The sequence below is a fragment of the Callithrix jacchus genome, chromosome 21 (assembly GCF_049354715.1).
Source record: "Callithrix jacchus isolate 240 chromosome 21, calJac240_pri, whole genome shotgun sequence".
In the NCBI taxonomy this organism is placed as follows: domain Eukaryota; kingdom Metazoa; phylum Chordata; class Mammalia; order Primates; family Cebidae; genus Callithrix; species Callithrix jacchus.
In genome coordinates, this window is record NC_133522.1 from 49,989,705 (window position 1) to 50,004,508 (window position 14,804).

Consider the following 14,804-nt stretch of genomic DNA (forward strand, 5'->3'; position numbering starts at 1 on the left):
CCCTGCCACGCAGGGCAAGCCCAGGGGCCTGTGGCTCTGTCCTCTGTGCTCTGAGGCTGAAGCGGGACCACCGGCAGCAGTCCTGGGGCAGAGGGTGGGTCTGGGCTGACAGGGTGTGCCTGTCCCCATGTGAAGGTGGCAGCGTCACTCCCATCTGTGTGGATTCTAGTTCTACCTCTCCCTGGCGGGGGGCAGTGAGTGAGGCCAGGGGTCATGACCTGGCTTCTGGAACCTTCATCAGTGGAACTCAGAGGCTGGGTGGAGTTGGAGCCCTGCAGGGGAGGCTGCCTGAGGGCAGGTCCTGTGAGGGGCCTCGTCTCCTAGGGTGGGACCTTCCTCTTGGGGTGCCCCCCCCGCCCCACCGGCTGCAGTGGGACCTTGGCCTTGGCTTATGTCTGTGACTCAGGTTGGGCCCTCCTGAAAGTGGCCTGGATGAGAGGTTGGCCCGCCTTGATCCTTCCTGCTCTGTGACTGGCTCAGGCCCTGGCCGAGAGACTCAGTTTACTCCGTAACGTGGGTTTGTGCCTTGCCCACTGCCCAGGGTGTACTGGGGCAGGGAGGGTGGCACAGCTCCTCTGCAGCACCTGCAGCACAGCTTCTGGGTGTCTGACCTCACCTGCACTGGCGCCGCCGCCTCCAGGCAGCCCTCCACTCCCACCACACCCAGGCTGTGCCTGAGCTCCTCCAACTCTGTCCCTGTAGGAGGCTCTGTGGCCCGTGGTGGGGCAAACATGGGGCTTGTGGCTCAGAGTGAGTCCCACAGACATTTGTTGGGTCATTGAAGAAGTGGATGGCTGGAAAGCCCTTCAGTTCCGGAGAGTTGGGCCACGGCTGGGGTGTGAGGTGCTGAGGCAGGGGCCTGCCACGTGTACCAGCGTGGACACACGGTGGCTTCAGGACAGGGTGTCCAGGGAGCCCTGGCTGGAGGCAGCGATGAGAGGCCCCCGCTTGTAAGGATGAGCAGATGGAGGTTCATGGAGCTCCGAGTAGCACAGGCTAGCCTGGGCAGGCCCTCTGCCCTCTGCCCTCTGCCCTCTGCCCTCTGCCCTCTGCCCTGCGCCCCATGGAGCTGCAGCCGGGAGTATCTTCCCACCTGGAAGCCTTTGCCAGATGCAAGGGCCCCACCCCAGCTGTGTGTGTGCTGGGCCCAGCCCCGAAGCCCCTTTCTTCCTGCTGCCCTTCCCAGGATTTCAGGCAGAGGTCTCTGGTCACCAACTGCAGGAGGGCGGGGGTCCAGTGGTCGCAGCCTCATCTCTGCCCTGCTTTCCTCCTGCTGGGTGGGGGTCATGCCCTGGCTCTCGGGGCCTGGAGACTGTGTCCGGGTCAGGTGTCCCCACCTGGTGGCTGAGCCCTGTCCTGCCTTTGACCCAGACTCGAAGCCGAGGGTCCCGACTGAACATCATCATCATCGCCGAGGGCGCCATCGACCGCAACGGGAAGCCCATCTTGTCCAGCTACGTGAAGGACGTGCGTGTGGGCCTGGGGCGGCCACGGGGCAGACACCCTGCACGTCTAGGCCAGGTGGGCTGTGCTCAGGCTGGTCCTTCCTCCCTCCTGCAGCTGGTGGTTCAGAGGCTGGGCTTTGACACCCGAGTGACCGTGCTGGGCCATGTGCAGCGGGGAGGGACACCCTCTGCCTTCGACCGAGTCCTGGTAAGTGGCCGTCACCCTGCCCTGCTGGACACGTGCGTGAGCAGGGTGTGTGCGTGTGGGTGTGGGCAGCGTGCCTGTGAGTGTGGCATGTGCACTGTATGTCCATGTGGCTGTGGGTGTGTGCCCATGTCTGTGTGCATGTGGGTGTGTGTGGGGGTTGTGTGGTCCTCGTGGGTATGTGTGTCACTGTGGGTGACTGTCCATGTCTGTGTGTGGGGGTATGTGTGTGGGGTGTGTGGTTCTTGTGGGTGTGTCTGTGTGTTTGTGTGTGTCATTGGTGGGTGTCAGTGTGGGTGTGTCTGTGTGGTCCTCGATGTGACAGTGTGGGTGTGTGAGTATCCACATCTGTGTGTGTGGGTATGCGTGGGGGGCATGTGGTCCTCGTGGGTGTCCATCAGCCTGGGTGTGTGTCAGTGTGGGTCTGTGGTCCTCATGGGTATGTGAGTGTAGGTGAGTGTCCATGTCTGTGTGGGCATGTGCGTGGGGTGTGTGATCCTTGAGGGTGTGTCTGGTCCTCGTGGGTGTCAGTGTGGCTGTGTGTGTTCGTGTCTGTGTGCAGGTATGTGGGGGGGTTGTGTGTGTCATTGTGGGTGTGAGTGTCCAAATCTGTGTGTGTGGGTATGCATGGAGGGTGTGTGGTTCTTGTGGGTGTGTGAGTGTCCATGTCTGTGTGTGTGTGGGTATGTGTGGCGGATATGTGGTCTGCACGGGTATATTGTTAGTGGGTGTGTCAGTGTGGGTGTGTGTCAGTGTGTGTGTGTGTGCTGTGTCTGTGTCAGTGGGTGTGTCAGTGTGTCTGAGTGTGTCAGTGGGTGTGTGTCAGTGTGTATGTGCATTAGTGTGTGTGTCTGTAGGTGTGTCTGTGTGTCAGTGTGGGTGTCTGTGTGTATTGTGTCAGTGTGTTTGTGTGTCTGTGTGCGTGTGTCTCAGTGTGCGTGTGTCTCAGTGTGTGTCATTGTGGGTGTGTGGGGTGTTTCCTCAAGCTGTTTCTCCTCCTGGGGGAGAGTGAGGCCTGCTTTTCCATTCCCTGCAGGTGTAGGGAACTCAGACCTGGGGACCACCCCCGCCGGCCCGTGCCTCCTGGCGGTTCTCCTCTCCACCCCCTGTCAGCCCCCCATGGCAGCAGGCAGGGCTACAGACCCTCCTGGCAGCTGGGGGCAGGTCCTGGGAGAGGGGGCTGGGTGGTCAGAGGGCGGTGCCCATAGTGCCTGCAGCATGGTGGTCTAGGAAGCTGGCACTGGGAGGGAGCGTGCAGGGTCTGTCCTGACCTCGCCACCCTCAGCCATGATCACCGCTGGGTCTTACTTTGTCCTCTGGAAAATGGGAATCAAGTTGGAGCTAAATGGAATGGGTCTGGGGCCAGGAAGGCCCCATGGAAGGCAAAATGCCAGCGTGTGAGGGTGGTCACCCTCTGGGTGGGGCCAGAGACTGCCAGGGAGGTAGGACGTGTGCGGAGGCAGAGCAGGTGACTGCGCCCGGCCCTGTGACTTTTGTGCCAAGCCTTCCCAGGGAATCCACAGTGCTGGACAGAGTCCACTCTACAGAGGGGATGCTTCTTCAGAGAGGGGCCCCACCGACCCGGCCAGGCAGCCACTGCCCCTCTGTGAGGCCTCAGGCTCGCTTAAGAGCCTCTCAAGGGGCCTGGGACATCAGGGCAGGCCAGCTGCTGCTGCCATGCCTGGGTGGCGGAAATGCTGCTGCCGTGACTGGGCACGCTGTGCGCTCCCTGCCTGCAGGCTGCTGGGTTTTCCGGCCAGTGTCTTGGATGCTTGGCGCTGGGTCTGAAACAAAGGAGTTGATCGCCCTCAGCCGTGCCTGTAACCCGGAGCACCAGCGTTTCTGTGCTCCCTGAGCCTGTATTCATGGGTGCCACGAAGGCAGCTGATGACCTGGCACACGCAGTGGTAACTGGGACTTTTCCGAGGAGCCTCAGCCTGCGTGAGGGGTGTCTCTGAGGCTGCCACTGAAACAGCGTCCTGGAGAGAGTGCCCGGAACAAGGAGCAGCCTGCGTGTCACTGAGGCTGCCACTGAAACAGCATCCTGGAGAGAGTGCCCGGAACAAGGAGCAGCCTGCGTGTCACTGAGGCTGCCACTGAAACAGTGTCCTGGAGAGAGTGTCTGGAACAAGGAGCAGCCTGCGCGTCACTGAGGCTGCCACTGAAACAGCGTCCTGGAGAGAGTGCCCGGAACAAGGAGCAGCCTGCGTGTCACTGAGGCTGCCACTGAAACAGCATCCTGGAGAGAGTGCCCGGAACAAGGAGCAGCCTGCGTGTCACTGAGGCTGCCACTGAAACAGTGTCCTGGAGAGAGTGTCTGGAACAAGGAGCAGCCTGCGCGTCACTGAGGCTGCCACTGAAACAGTGTCCTGGAGAGAGTGCCCGGAACAAGGAGCAGCCTGCGCGTCACTGAGGCTGCCACTGAAACAGTGTCCTGGAGAGAGTGCCCGGAACAAGGAGCAGCCTGCGTGTCACTGAGGCTGCCACTGAAACAGCATCCTGGAGAGAGTGCCCGGAACAAGGAGCAGCCTGCGTGTCACTGAGGCTGCCACTGAAACAGCGTCCTGGAGAGAGTGCCCGGATCAAGGAGCAGCCTGCGCGTCACTTGCAAGATGAAGAAACCTGTGTGGACCACGGAAAGCTGCCTGGGGCCCCGCAGGGCTGCTACAGGGCCACACTGCTGGTCATGGGACAGCCATGGAGACTGCAGGCCTCGCTGTCTTGCACTGTGGGCTGTTCCCTGGGTGGGGCGGGGCCTGCCTTTGCTGTGTGTTCCCAGGGGCAGCTCCTGGATATGTCCCTTGGCCGGTGGCACACACCAGGAAAGTCCTGACATGAGGACACGAGAGCCTCTATGCAAGGCACCGTCGCAGCAGAAGGGCCCTGGGGACCTGGCTCTACCCTCGCCCTGCGTGTCCAGCGATGGCACTGAGTGCTGGCAGGTGGTCACACTGCATGGCACCATGTAGCCCGAGGTGCAGCCTGGGCCTCCCAGCAGGGCTGTGGGGACTCTGTGACAAACAGTGCCCTGCATGCTGCTGTGAATGCAGGTCAGACGCGTTTCCATCTCTGGTGCCACCTGTTCTGGAAGCTTCCATCATCGTGGGGGGCTTTGGAAGCTGGGTTTGTGCATCTGCAGAGGGCGGGCATGTGGCTTGGGGTAGAGGGACCAAGTGGGTGTGCCAGCCCGAACCCTCCCCACAGAGCAGCAAGATGGGCATGGAGGCAGTGATGGCGCTGCTGGAGGCCACGCCCGACACGCCGGCCTGCGTGGTCAGCCTCTCGGGGAACCAGTCGGTGCGGCTGCCCCTCATGGAGTGCGTGCAGATGGTAAGCCCCAGGCCATCCCCTCACGGCCACCTGGCACCACTCCCAGTCCCCACTCCTGGGCCCCAGCACAGGGAGCACTGGAGGGCAGGGCCTCATGGCTGGCCTAGGGGATCCCAGGCCTCTGGGAGGGGAGGGGTGTGAGCACATCTCCCTGGGATGGTCCCCAAGAGATGCGGCAGAGCTGCAGGGAGCCTGGTACGCCGGAGAAGGCACAGGGGCCATGGTCACTGAGCTTCTGTGGGCAGTGCTGGGAGTGGGGTTAGGATGGGATGGAGGAGGAGGGGCCGGTGGTCACAGCTGAGCCCTGGAAGGAACTTGGGCAGGTGGTGGGGATACTGGTGTGGCTGGAGCAGGGACCCTGGGAGGGGAGGTGTGGGGAGGGCAGAGGCCAGGAGGCTGGGTGTGGGGGTGGGCCCAGCTCCGGCTCAGTGGGTTCGGAGGCCTGCAACTGGGGCAGCTGGGGCAGGGTGGGGCCTCTTGGCCTTGACTAGTCCCCCAAGACCTGACCTTGGTGGTGACCACTGCTCCCAGGGAGAGGCTGCTGGGCTAGGGCCAGCCCCAGAGCTAACAGATGCCAGCCAGATCTGCCCTCGTCTGGCCCACTGGATGGGGCAGCGGCCATGGGTGTGCGGGCAGCACCATCCACACCTTGTGTTCTGTTTCTCTTCAGACCAAGGAAGTGCAGAAAGCCATGGACGACAAGAGGTTTGACGAGGCCATCCAGCTCCGCGGCAGGTGAGCACCCTCAGCAGACCCTGCATCCTGCACGCTGGGCCCTGGTGCCAGCTGTCATGTGCCGTGGTGGCGCTGTGCAGGCCTGGCCTGGGTTGTCCTTCCAGGCACAGCATCTGAAGATTGAGGGAAGAATGGGCCTTCAGGTGGTACAGGAGGTGGGCAGGGGGGCGTGGTGCTGCGGGAGACCCTGGGTGGCGGCTTGGGCAGGGCCCAGTGCACAAGGATTGGGTGTGGCGAGGGGCTGGGAAGCTGTGGATGCAAGCTCAGAACCTGGGGTGGCCCCGTGGGACTTGGAAGGCTGGCAGGTGGTGGGTGTGGGTGCTGCCCTCCTGCAGGTCTGCTGGCACCCGGGGCAGGCTGGATTTGACATCTGGTTTCCCATCCATGCCTCTGCCTGCTACCAAGATGGCCTGCCCTTCCTGGAGCTGGATGGCAGCCCTGTGTTTTGCTGCCTGGCTGATGTGGCCTTGTGTTGTGTGGGGGTCTTCACCTTCTGTGGAAGGAGCCCTGCTGGGCATGCGCGCTTGCCACAGCCTCACGGCTGAGCTTCTGGGGCCGTGTACCTGTGACCAGCCTCCTGGGCTCCGTCACGGCTGTGCTGTGCTGTGGCTGTGGCTGTGGCTGGGGCTGTGACTGCACTGTGGCTGGCTGCACTGTGGCTGTGGCTGTGCCTGCACTGTGTGGCTGTGGCTGTGCTGTGGCTGTGGCTGTGGCTGTGGCTGTGACTGCACCATGGCTGGCTGCACTGTGGCTGTGGCTGTGGCTGTGACTGTGACTGCACCGTGGCTGTGGCTGTGCCTGCACTGTGGCTGTGGCTGTGCTGTGGCTGTGGCTGCGCTGTGGCTGTGCTGTGGCTGTGGCTGCCCCTGAGCCTGCGCTGTGGGGCTGCGGAGCTGCAGGGCTGTGCAGGGCATGACCTGAATCCTTTCCAGGAGCTTCGAGAACAACTGGAACATTTACAAGCTCCTCGCCCACCAGAAGCTCTCCAAGGAGAAGGTGAGGCAGGGAGCGGCCTGGTAGGGACACTGGTGTGGCTGGAGCAGGGACCCGGCTGGAGAGGGAGGAATGGGCTCTGTTACTCTGCAGCCTCTTCTCGCCGGCCCCTGTAGCTGGGCCTGCCTCCGCCGCCTTCCCTCCTGCTGGGGTCCAAGCTGTGAGCCGGGAGGGTGGGCTCAGCCTCTGCCTGGGCTCAGGCACCACTGTGGCTGGCAGGTCCCAGGCGCTGGGACCCTGGCTACAGGGCTGGCGGTTGCTTCTCAACGGTTGGTGGAAATAAAGTCAGGCCCACAGGGTTAGCTCGGCAGAGGAGGAAGCCATCGTGGAGAAAATGTCTGCAATGGCCAGGTGCGGTGGCTCAGGCCTGTAATCCCAGCACTTTCGGAGGCCGAGGTGGGTGGATCACCTGTCAGGAGTCTTTGAGACCATCCTGGACAACATGGTGAAACCCCGTCTCTACTAAAAATAAAAAATTAGGTGGGCGTTGTGGCAGGTGCCTGTAGTCCCAGGTACTCAGGAGGCTGAGGCAGGAGAATCGCTTGAACCCAGGAGGCGGAGGGTGCAGTGAGCCGAGATCCTGCCATTGCGCTCCAGCCTGGGTGACAAGAGTGAAACTCTGTCTGAAAATAAAATGTCCCAAACAGCTGAAAACCTCAGGAAATGGGGTCTCTCTAGCACAAGGATGAAGTGGCTTGTTTCTAAAGTCCTGGGGTCCACGAGGTCCTGTAGAGTGTCAGGGCCAGTGAGGTCTTGAGCCACGGCCAGAGCAGCAGGCTGGGGCAGGCAGTGGAGCCCAGCCTGGGACTGGTCCTTTCGCCCGTGGCCATCTGTGGGTGTCCCTGCTGCTCCAGTCTCCTGCTGGTCCCAGTGCTGGTCGGTGTGCTGCACCCTCCGTGGTGGGGCAGCGTGGTCCACGAAGCACCCGGAGCCTGGCTGGGGAGTGACCGGTTCTGGGGACAGCAGGGCTGCTGGTGGCTGCGGAGCCCTTGGGTGTGGCTGCTGCCGAATGGGCTGTGCTGCACGTGGCGGGTGCGTGCCAGGTTCAGAGCCTCGGCACAGAGGGTGGCGGGGAGGAGGTGGCAGCCGTCACTGGATTCACATGGACACAGTGGTTCGGGGTCTGTTGGGTTAAATTAACTGTAGTCCTAACGGGACCGTCTTCGTGTCTTTGTGCCTTCCCTTCCCTTAACGTGGCTGCTAAAAACCAGGATAGTCAGGGCCCCCTTCCTTCCTGTGGCTGTGCCCGCCCCTGCCGCCGGCCCCTTGCATGACCACAGAGCCTGGCTCAGACCTGTGCTCCTGCCCCAAGCCTGGCTTCACTACAGTGCCTGCCCCCTCCACCCCCTTCACTCCTTCCGCCCCGCACCCCCCTCCCCCCTTCCCCCCGCTCCTCCGCCCCCCCACCCCCCCCACCTCCTCTGCTGCCTGTGTGCTGGGATTGCACTGCGTCTCTTTCAGTCTTCACCAGATTCTGGAGTGAGGACAGATGCTCTATTCCCAGGGCAGTTGGTGTCCTGGGCGGCGTCCAGGCTGGCGGCAGGGCCTGGCCCCTTTTTCCAGAACCTGCTGGCCTCCTGTGCAGGTCTTGGATCCCCTCCCCAGCCGTGCCTCATGCTTGTCTCCCCTTGTCTCTGAAGTCCAACTTCTCCCTGGCCATCCTGAACGTGGGGGCCCCGGCGGCCGGCATGAACGCTGCCGTGCGCTCAGCGGTGCGGACCGGAATCTCCCAGGGCCACACGGTCTATGTCGTGCACGACGGCTTCGAAGGCCTGGCCAAGGGTCAGGTGGGTCCGGCCAGGGCAGACAAGGAGGACTTGGGCCTCCTGCATGCAGACTGGGGGCGTCTCCGGTGGTGGATGGCTGCCTGGAGGAGGAGGCTGAGGCCTGGGTCTGCGTGTCGGTGCCCACCCAAGCCTGGATACACAGCTCTCCCTATGGCGTGACGCCCAACGCTGGCTGGCCCCTGCCCCCGGGCACAGGCCCACCCCTGGGGGGAGTCGGTGAGAGGCATGGACTGGGCCCTGAAGCTGCATCTCCTGACAGGTGCAAGAAGTGGGCTGGCACGACGTGGCTGGCTGGTTGGGGCGTGGTGGCTCCATGCTGGGGACCAAGAGGTAAGCTGCCTGCTGCGGGTACCTGGGAGCAAGAGGGCCAAGGTGCGGACTCTGGGCCCCGCAGTGGGGGAAGCAGGGGAACCCATCCGGGTCTCTGGGCTCGGCCCCTCTTCTGGCTGGTGGCCTGCCCAGAGCAGACTTCATGCCCTCCTGCCTGGGACGTCTTGGCCCGAGCTCAGCTGTGCAGGGCAGGCTGCTATGGCAGCCCCACGCCTGTCGGGCCCTCGGTGGCAGGGAAGCTGGCCAGCGTCTGTCCCTGCCCGGCTGGGCCAGGCAGCCTGCACTGTCACCACTGCCTGTGCACCACAGGCTGTGAGCCTGTCTGATGGCCTTTGTCCCAGGGCCCGAGACCCTTCTGTGGAGTCGGCATGAGGAGGGCACAGTCACCCTGTGTGACTGCAGGGGAAGCCACCCTATTCCAAGCCTGAGTGGCTGTAAGGGCCAGAGGGTGCAGCCCCTCCTGAGAGAAAGCCTCAGGCCGGAAGGAGTGCCGTGGGGAGCCTGAGGGGGATTGGGGGTTCAGTCGGTTCCCTGGCTGGTGCCTGGTGACGCTGAGTGGTGCCCGGGCAGCTGGCACCGGGCCTGCCTGTCGCTCGGTGTGGAGCCACAGCGCCACCTTCAGGGCACTGTGGGGACTGCTGCCTGGCTTGGGAACGGCCAGGGCATGGCTTTTCGTGATCAGACGCAATGCGGACGCGCGTCCTCGGGCGCCGTGTTCATGCTGATGAGTCTGTGACTGCAGGACCCTGCCCAAGGGCCACCTGGAGTCCATCGTGGAGAACATCCGCACCTACGGCATCCATGCCCTGCTGGCCGTCGGCGGGTTTGAGGTGAGAGCTGCCTGCACTGAACAGAACCCTGGGCGACCCAGGTGCCTCCTCCTGCCGAGGGGCCTGTCCTGAAAACCCACGTGCCGGCCGGGCTGACGCAGGGGCCATGAGGATCGGGCTTTGAGTGTGGTGGTGGGCTCGGGAGGGTTCTCGACTTTCTCCAGAAAGCTCCACATCGTTCGAATTAACCCCAGTGCTGGGGACGGGCAGGGGAGGACGGGGACTCGGATCCGGAGAGGGATGAGGAGGAGGAGACAGGCGGCAGGGGTGTGGGTGCTGGATGTGGTGTCCCGGCACTGGGCAAGCCGTCACCAAATAATAAATGAATGACAGCCCTTCCCCCTTGTCCTCCAAAGCGAACACCACTTCAGCCTTCATGGAGTGGATCTGGGGCCAGAGTGGGTTGGAGGGGTCTCCTGACCCCCATTAGAGACCAGTTTCCCTGGTGAGCATCCTGAGATGACACCAGGCTGACTGCCTGGCCCAGCCCCAGGGCATTGAGCAGGTGGGTCCCGGCACCAGCACGGGGTGTGTGGCAGGTTAGCAGGGAGGGCTGGGCGGCCGCTGGCATGCTGGCAGAGCCTGTTGCTCTCCCACGCTGGCCTCAGTGCTGCCCTTGACCTGCCCCTGCCCCCACGGCTGCAGGCCTATGAGGGGGTGCTGCAGCTGGTGGAGGCACGTGGGCGTTACGAGGAACTCTGCATCGTCATGTGCGTCATCCCGGCCACCATCAGCAACAACGTCCCTGGCACTGACTTCAGCCTGGGCTCCGATACCGCTGTCAACGCCGCCATGGAGGTACAGGCTCCCAGACCTCTGCCTGTCAGGCCTGGGCCCTTGTGGGGTGGGGCTGAGCCCGAGGAGGCTGCTGGAGAGCACCCGGGAGGGCTGCCAGGGTGGGCGTGTGTGGGGCACGGGCCCCAGTGAAGGGCTCAGCTCCCTGCCATTGCCACTTCTGGGGCCAGGGGGGCCTCACTGTTCCTCACTGCTGCGATGAGCTCAGATGGGGAGGCCGAGGTGCGAGTGTCCCGGCCGCAGCGCTGGGTAGCCTGAGAGCAGCGCCTCTGCCCATGGGTGCAGGGACTCCCCTGCCTGCCAACAGCCAGTGTGTATGCGGGCCACCGTCCACTGTGCCCTGCGGGGGCAGATCAGCCTGTTGAGAACCACTGGTCTGGCCGGGCCCAAGCCTGCTGCTGCCTGCTTCCTGGATGCATGAGCCCCGGCTGGCTTTGGAGACATGGCTCCCTGCAGGGTAGCCATACCCATGGCTTGCAGGGAAGGGTGGGCACACGGAGGACCCCGACCTTCCTCCACCCGCAGAGCTGTGACCGCATCAAGCAGTCCGCCTCGGGGACCAAGCGCCGCGTGTTCGTCGTGGAGACCATGGGGGGTTACTGCGGCTACCTGGCCACGGTGACTGGCATTGCCGTGGGGGCCGACGCCGCCTACGTCTTCGAGGACCCCTTCAATATCCATGACTTAAAGGTGAGCCCAGCCTGGTCTCTGCTGCAGCGGACTCACCGGCGTGCCAGCCTGGGCCCCAGACACTCAGGCTGGGCCAGCATAGGGCAGGGCCCGGGCAGGCAGGACTCACAGTCCAGTGTTCCTGCTGGCCCGGGTGGCTGGCCGGCCTGGAATTCCCTCCCCAGAGTCCTCCGGCTCATCCACATCTGCCCCTTCTGCAGGCCAATGTGGAGCACATGACGGAGAAGATGAAGACGGACATTCAGAGGGGCCTGGTGCTGCGGTGAGGCTGCCGTGGGCCCAGCCTGTAGGAGGAGGGGTCGGGACGCCTCCTTGGGGCTGCTGAGGGGCAGCTGGCAGGAGAAGGCAGGAGGAGGCCTTGGAGAGGGTGGGTTTCCTCAGAGCTGCCATGACCTCTCCCAGCCTGGCCTGGAGGCCTGGCCCAGCGGGGACTGAGATTAGGGGAGTCCTGAACTCGCCCCCTGACTCGGGCCCTGCTGTCTCTTTCAGGAACGAGAAGTGCCACGACCATTATACCACGGAGTTCCTGTACAACCTCTACTCCTCAGAGGGCAAGGGCGTCTTCGACTGCAGGACCAATGTGCTGGGCCATCTGCAGCAGGTGGGGGTGGAGCCGTGGAGGGGCCCTGGTGCCAGTTGGGAGGCCCACCCGTCATCCCGGCCACCATCTGTCCCCAGGCCCAGGAGTCCCAGCCTCACCAATACCCACTGGCACTCCTGGCAGGCCCTCCTTGGCTGGCTGTTCTGTTCTTAACGCCCTGGCCGGCACATGTGCCCTTCAGTGGTGAGGGGTCGGAGGTCCGCATCTGGGTGAGGTCTCGCTCCAAGAACAGGCGGGGCTGGGGCACAAGCCAGCGCGTTCAGATGCAGAGCTGAGCTCCCCACCCCTGCCAGGCCTCCTGCAGCCGCTCCGCCGAGCCCGTCACCTAGATCCCGGTGTGCTCCCTGTCTTGTGGCCCTGCAGGAAGCCCTTGTCCTGGGGTTTTCTGAGCCAGGGAGGGGGAGTCAGGGTCGCCAGGCCTGGGGCCAAAGGCAGGGGTCCAGGGGTCACTGTACCTAGCCAGGAGGCAGCTGACTGTCAGCCTCAGGAGGTGGCTTCTAGCCTGGCTTGGAGCTGCAGAGAACGGGCAGGGGCATCCATTCGGGAACAGATGGGAACTGTGCAGGGTTGAAGGGATGGGTGTTGAGAAGCTGCCTGGGAGGCTTCCTGTGGGGACCCTGTCTGTGCCAGGGCTGGGCCTCCCTCTCCTTGGCCCGGGCAGCCCCGGGCAGCACCAGGAGCTGGGCTTCACGTTTCCAGGGTGGCGCTCCGACCCCCTTTGACCGGAACTATGGCACCAAGCTGGGGGTGAAGGCCATGCTCTGGGTGTCGGAGAAGCTTCGTGAGGTTTACCGCAAGGGTAGGTGGTGGGGGCGGCCTGAGGCTTCACTTTGCCCTCCCCTGGGTCCCTGGGGCGGGGCCAGGCCTCGCGGGTCACCACGTGCCTGTGTTTGCAGGACGAGTGTTCGCCAATGCCCCAGACTCTGCCTGTGTGATCGGCCTGAAGAAGAAGGCAGTGGCCTTCAGCCCCGTCACTGAGCTCAAGAAAGACACTGACTTCGAGTGAGTTCCGTGGAAGCCTCGTGGAGGATGGTGGGGCTGAGGGGTGGCCCAGACCTTCCCCAGAGCAGGCGTGTCAAGCCCAGTCCTACTCCCACCCTGATCCCGCAAGGCCCCCTTGTCCCCCATGCTTGGTCCCCGCCAGGCCTCGGAGAGCAGGGACCATGCCCAGGTCTTCTGAGTGTGACCCTGAGCGAGACCCTCGGGTGGGCATGGGGCACAGCATGGGCAGTCAGGACTGGGCACGCCTGAAGGCGGCTGCGGCTGACTGTGCTGTGGCTCCGAGGGATGGAGACCCTAGACCTGACCCAGACGCTGCAGGGCTCCGTGGATGTGGAGATGTTCAGAGGGGGACATGCACAGGAAGGGGGCATGGCGTGGCAGGGGCGTGGTCTGAAGAGCTGCCCTGCCCTGACTCCCCGTCACCCGCCGCCTGCACAGGCACCGCATGCCGCGGGAGCAGTGGTGGCTGAGCCTGCGGCTCATGCTGAAGATGCTGGCGCACTACCGCATCAGCATGGCTGCCTACGTGTCGGGGGAGCTGGAGCACGTGACCCGCCGCACTCTGAGCATGGAGACGGGCTTCTGAGGCCACGCCCCTCCCGGCCCCACCACGCCCCCTGTGATGTCCCAGTGACGCCAGCCGTATCGCAGGGCCAAGCTGGGGTCTGGGCTGTGTCTGGAGCCTGCAGGCAGGTGGGGGCTGCGGGCTTGCTCAGCCCAGCCGCGCCTCTATCCCTGGTCACTCACCAGGCCCCCGGGGCTGGTGCCTTGAGACCAGCCTGCCAGGCCCTCCAGCAGGAGGACAGAGCGCCCTGGGACATCCACCTTCCTGCCTGGGGGACGTGGGGCTGTTGGTGTTTGGAGGCTGCTGCCCCTCCTTTGGCGCCCCATGGGCCTTCAGCCTCTCCCTATGCTGGGCTTGCTCACATGGGCCAGCCAATGCCTGGGCTATGTTGAGATGAGGAGGCCCCAGTCCTGCCTCATTGTGACCTGTTCCTACCAACGTGCAGCACCTGTCACCTTTTCTAGAAATAAAATCTCCCTGACAGTGGGGTGCATCAGTCTCTGGAGAGCACAATCCTCGGAGGGAGGGGAGTGTCCCTCGAGGCCAGCCCAGTGGGCAGCGGCCCCCAGGGGCAGAGGGCCCTCTGGCCAGGGACGTGTGCCATGGGAGGCCTGATCCAGCCCTGGGGGCAGAAGGATACAGCTCACTCCCGTCTCCCCAGCCTAACCTGAGTGGGAGTCTCCAATCTGCAGATGGCTTAAGCCAGCATCCAGGAGATGCTGATGGTGGACGGTGGGAGAGAAGGCAGTGGGAAGCTGCTCCTGCCAGGGGCCAGGCTGAGTCCCGCAAGCAGTTCTGGGGTGGCGGATGCCCTGCTCTTGGTTTGCCTGTTAACCTGCAGGTTGAAGCCACGCTCTGCACCACCCATGGCTCTGCAGGTGATCGCCAGAGAGGGCTTCCTGCCCGCAGGGCCACCTGGGTATGTTTCAGGACACAGGAGGTGTCCAAGGGGAGACCCTAGCTTGGAGGGACCTGTAGGCCACATTGAGGGCCCCTGGGAAGTCTTAGGTTGGGCTCAGCCAGTGGGGTGGCTCTAGGGACCAGGTGAGGGTACTGGGACCCTCCTGCCCTGGGTCACCTTGATATTACCCAGGCAGCCCCTCGCTGTGCTGTTCCCGGTGCCGGAGGCCTCCAGATTACTTCATTCTGGAGCTGGGAGGAGGGGCCCACACCTAGGGGCCCACACCTAGGGGCCTTCCAGTTCATTCTGAGTGGGGGCAGTCCTGGGGCCAGGCCCAGGAGGAGACAGTGCTCGGGATCTGCATCTGTCTCGAGGGAAGAGAGGCAGGTGCACAGGCCCTGGGAACCATGCATGCATGTCGGGATCAGGACTCAGTTCTGAGTAGACTCCTTCGGTCTGCCCTGCCTGATGGTGTTAGAACCTGCTCAGCTGCCACTCAGCTGCTGCACCCAGGTGGCCTGTGGGTGATGCCGGGGACAGTGGGCGCCTCCCTCCTGGGTGACGTGCTGTGGTGAGAGCCCCCACATCAGGCCCA

General features: G+C 63.8%; 1 protein-coding gene across 2 annotated transcripts in view; it reads left to right on the forward strand.

The window, feature by feature from the left end:
* Positions 1-13,791, forward strand: part of PFKL (phosphofructokinase, liver type) — a 30,060-nt gene extending 16,269 nt beyond the window's left edge. For both annotated transcript variants that reach the window (XM_035283083.3, XM_035283085.3), the window contains 15 exons: positions 1,372-1,467; positions 1,561-1,653; positions 4,855-4,980; positions 5,651-5,715; positions 6,648-6,711; positions 8,349-8,495; positions 8,755-8,825; positions 9,568-9,655; positions 10,301-10,453; positions 10,976-11,140; positions 11,341-11,402; positions 11,630-11,741; positions 12,441-12,540; positions 12,638-12,743; positions 13,182-13,791. In XM_035283083.3, coding sequence (XP_035138974.1) covers positions 1,372-1,467; positions 1,561-1,653; positions 4,855-4,980; positions 5,651-5,715; positions 6,648-6,711; positions 8,349-8,495; positions 8,755-8,825; positions 9,568-9,655; positions 10,301-10,453; positions 10,976-11,140; positions 11,341-11,402; positions 11,630-11,741; positions 12,441-12,540; positions 12,638-12,743; positions 13,182-13,329 — 1,596 coding nt within the window. In that variant the 3' untranslated portion in view covers positions 13,330-13,791. The remainder of the gene's footprint in view (positions 1-1,371; positions 1,468-1,560; positions 1,654-4,854; positions 4,981-5,650; positions 5,716-6,647; positions 6,712-8,348; positions 8,496-8,754; positions 8,826-9,567; positions 9,656-10,300; positions 10,454-10,975; positions 11,141-11,340; positions 11,403-11,629; positions 11,742-12,440; positions 12,541-12,637; positions 12,744-13,181) is intronic.
* Positions 13,792-14,804: the final 1,013 nt, after the last annotated feature.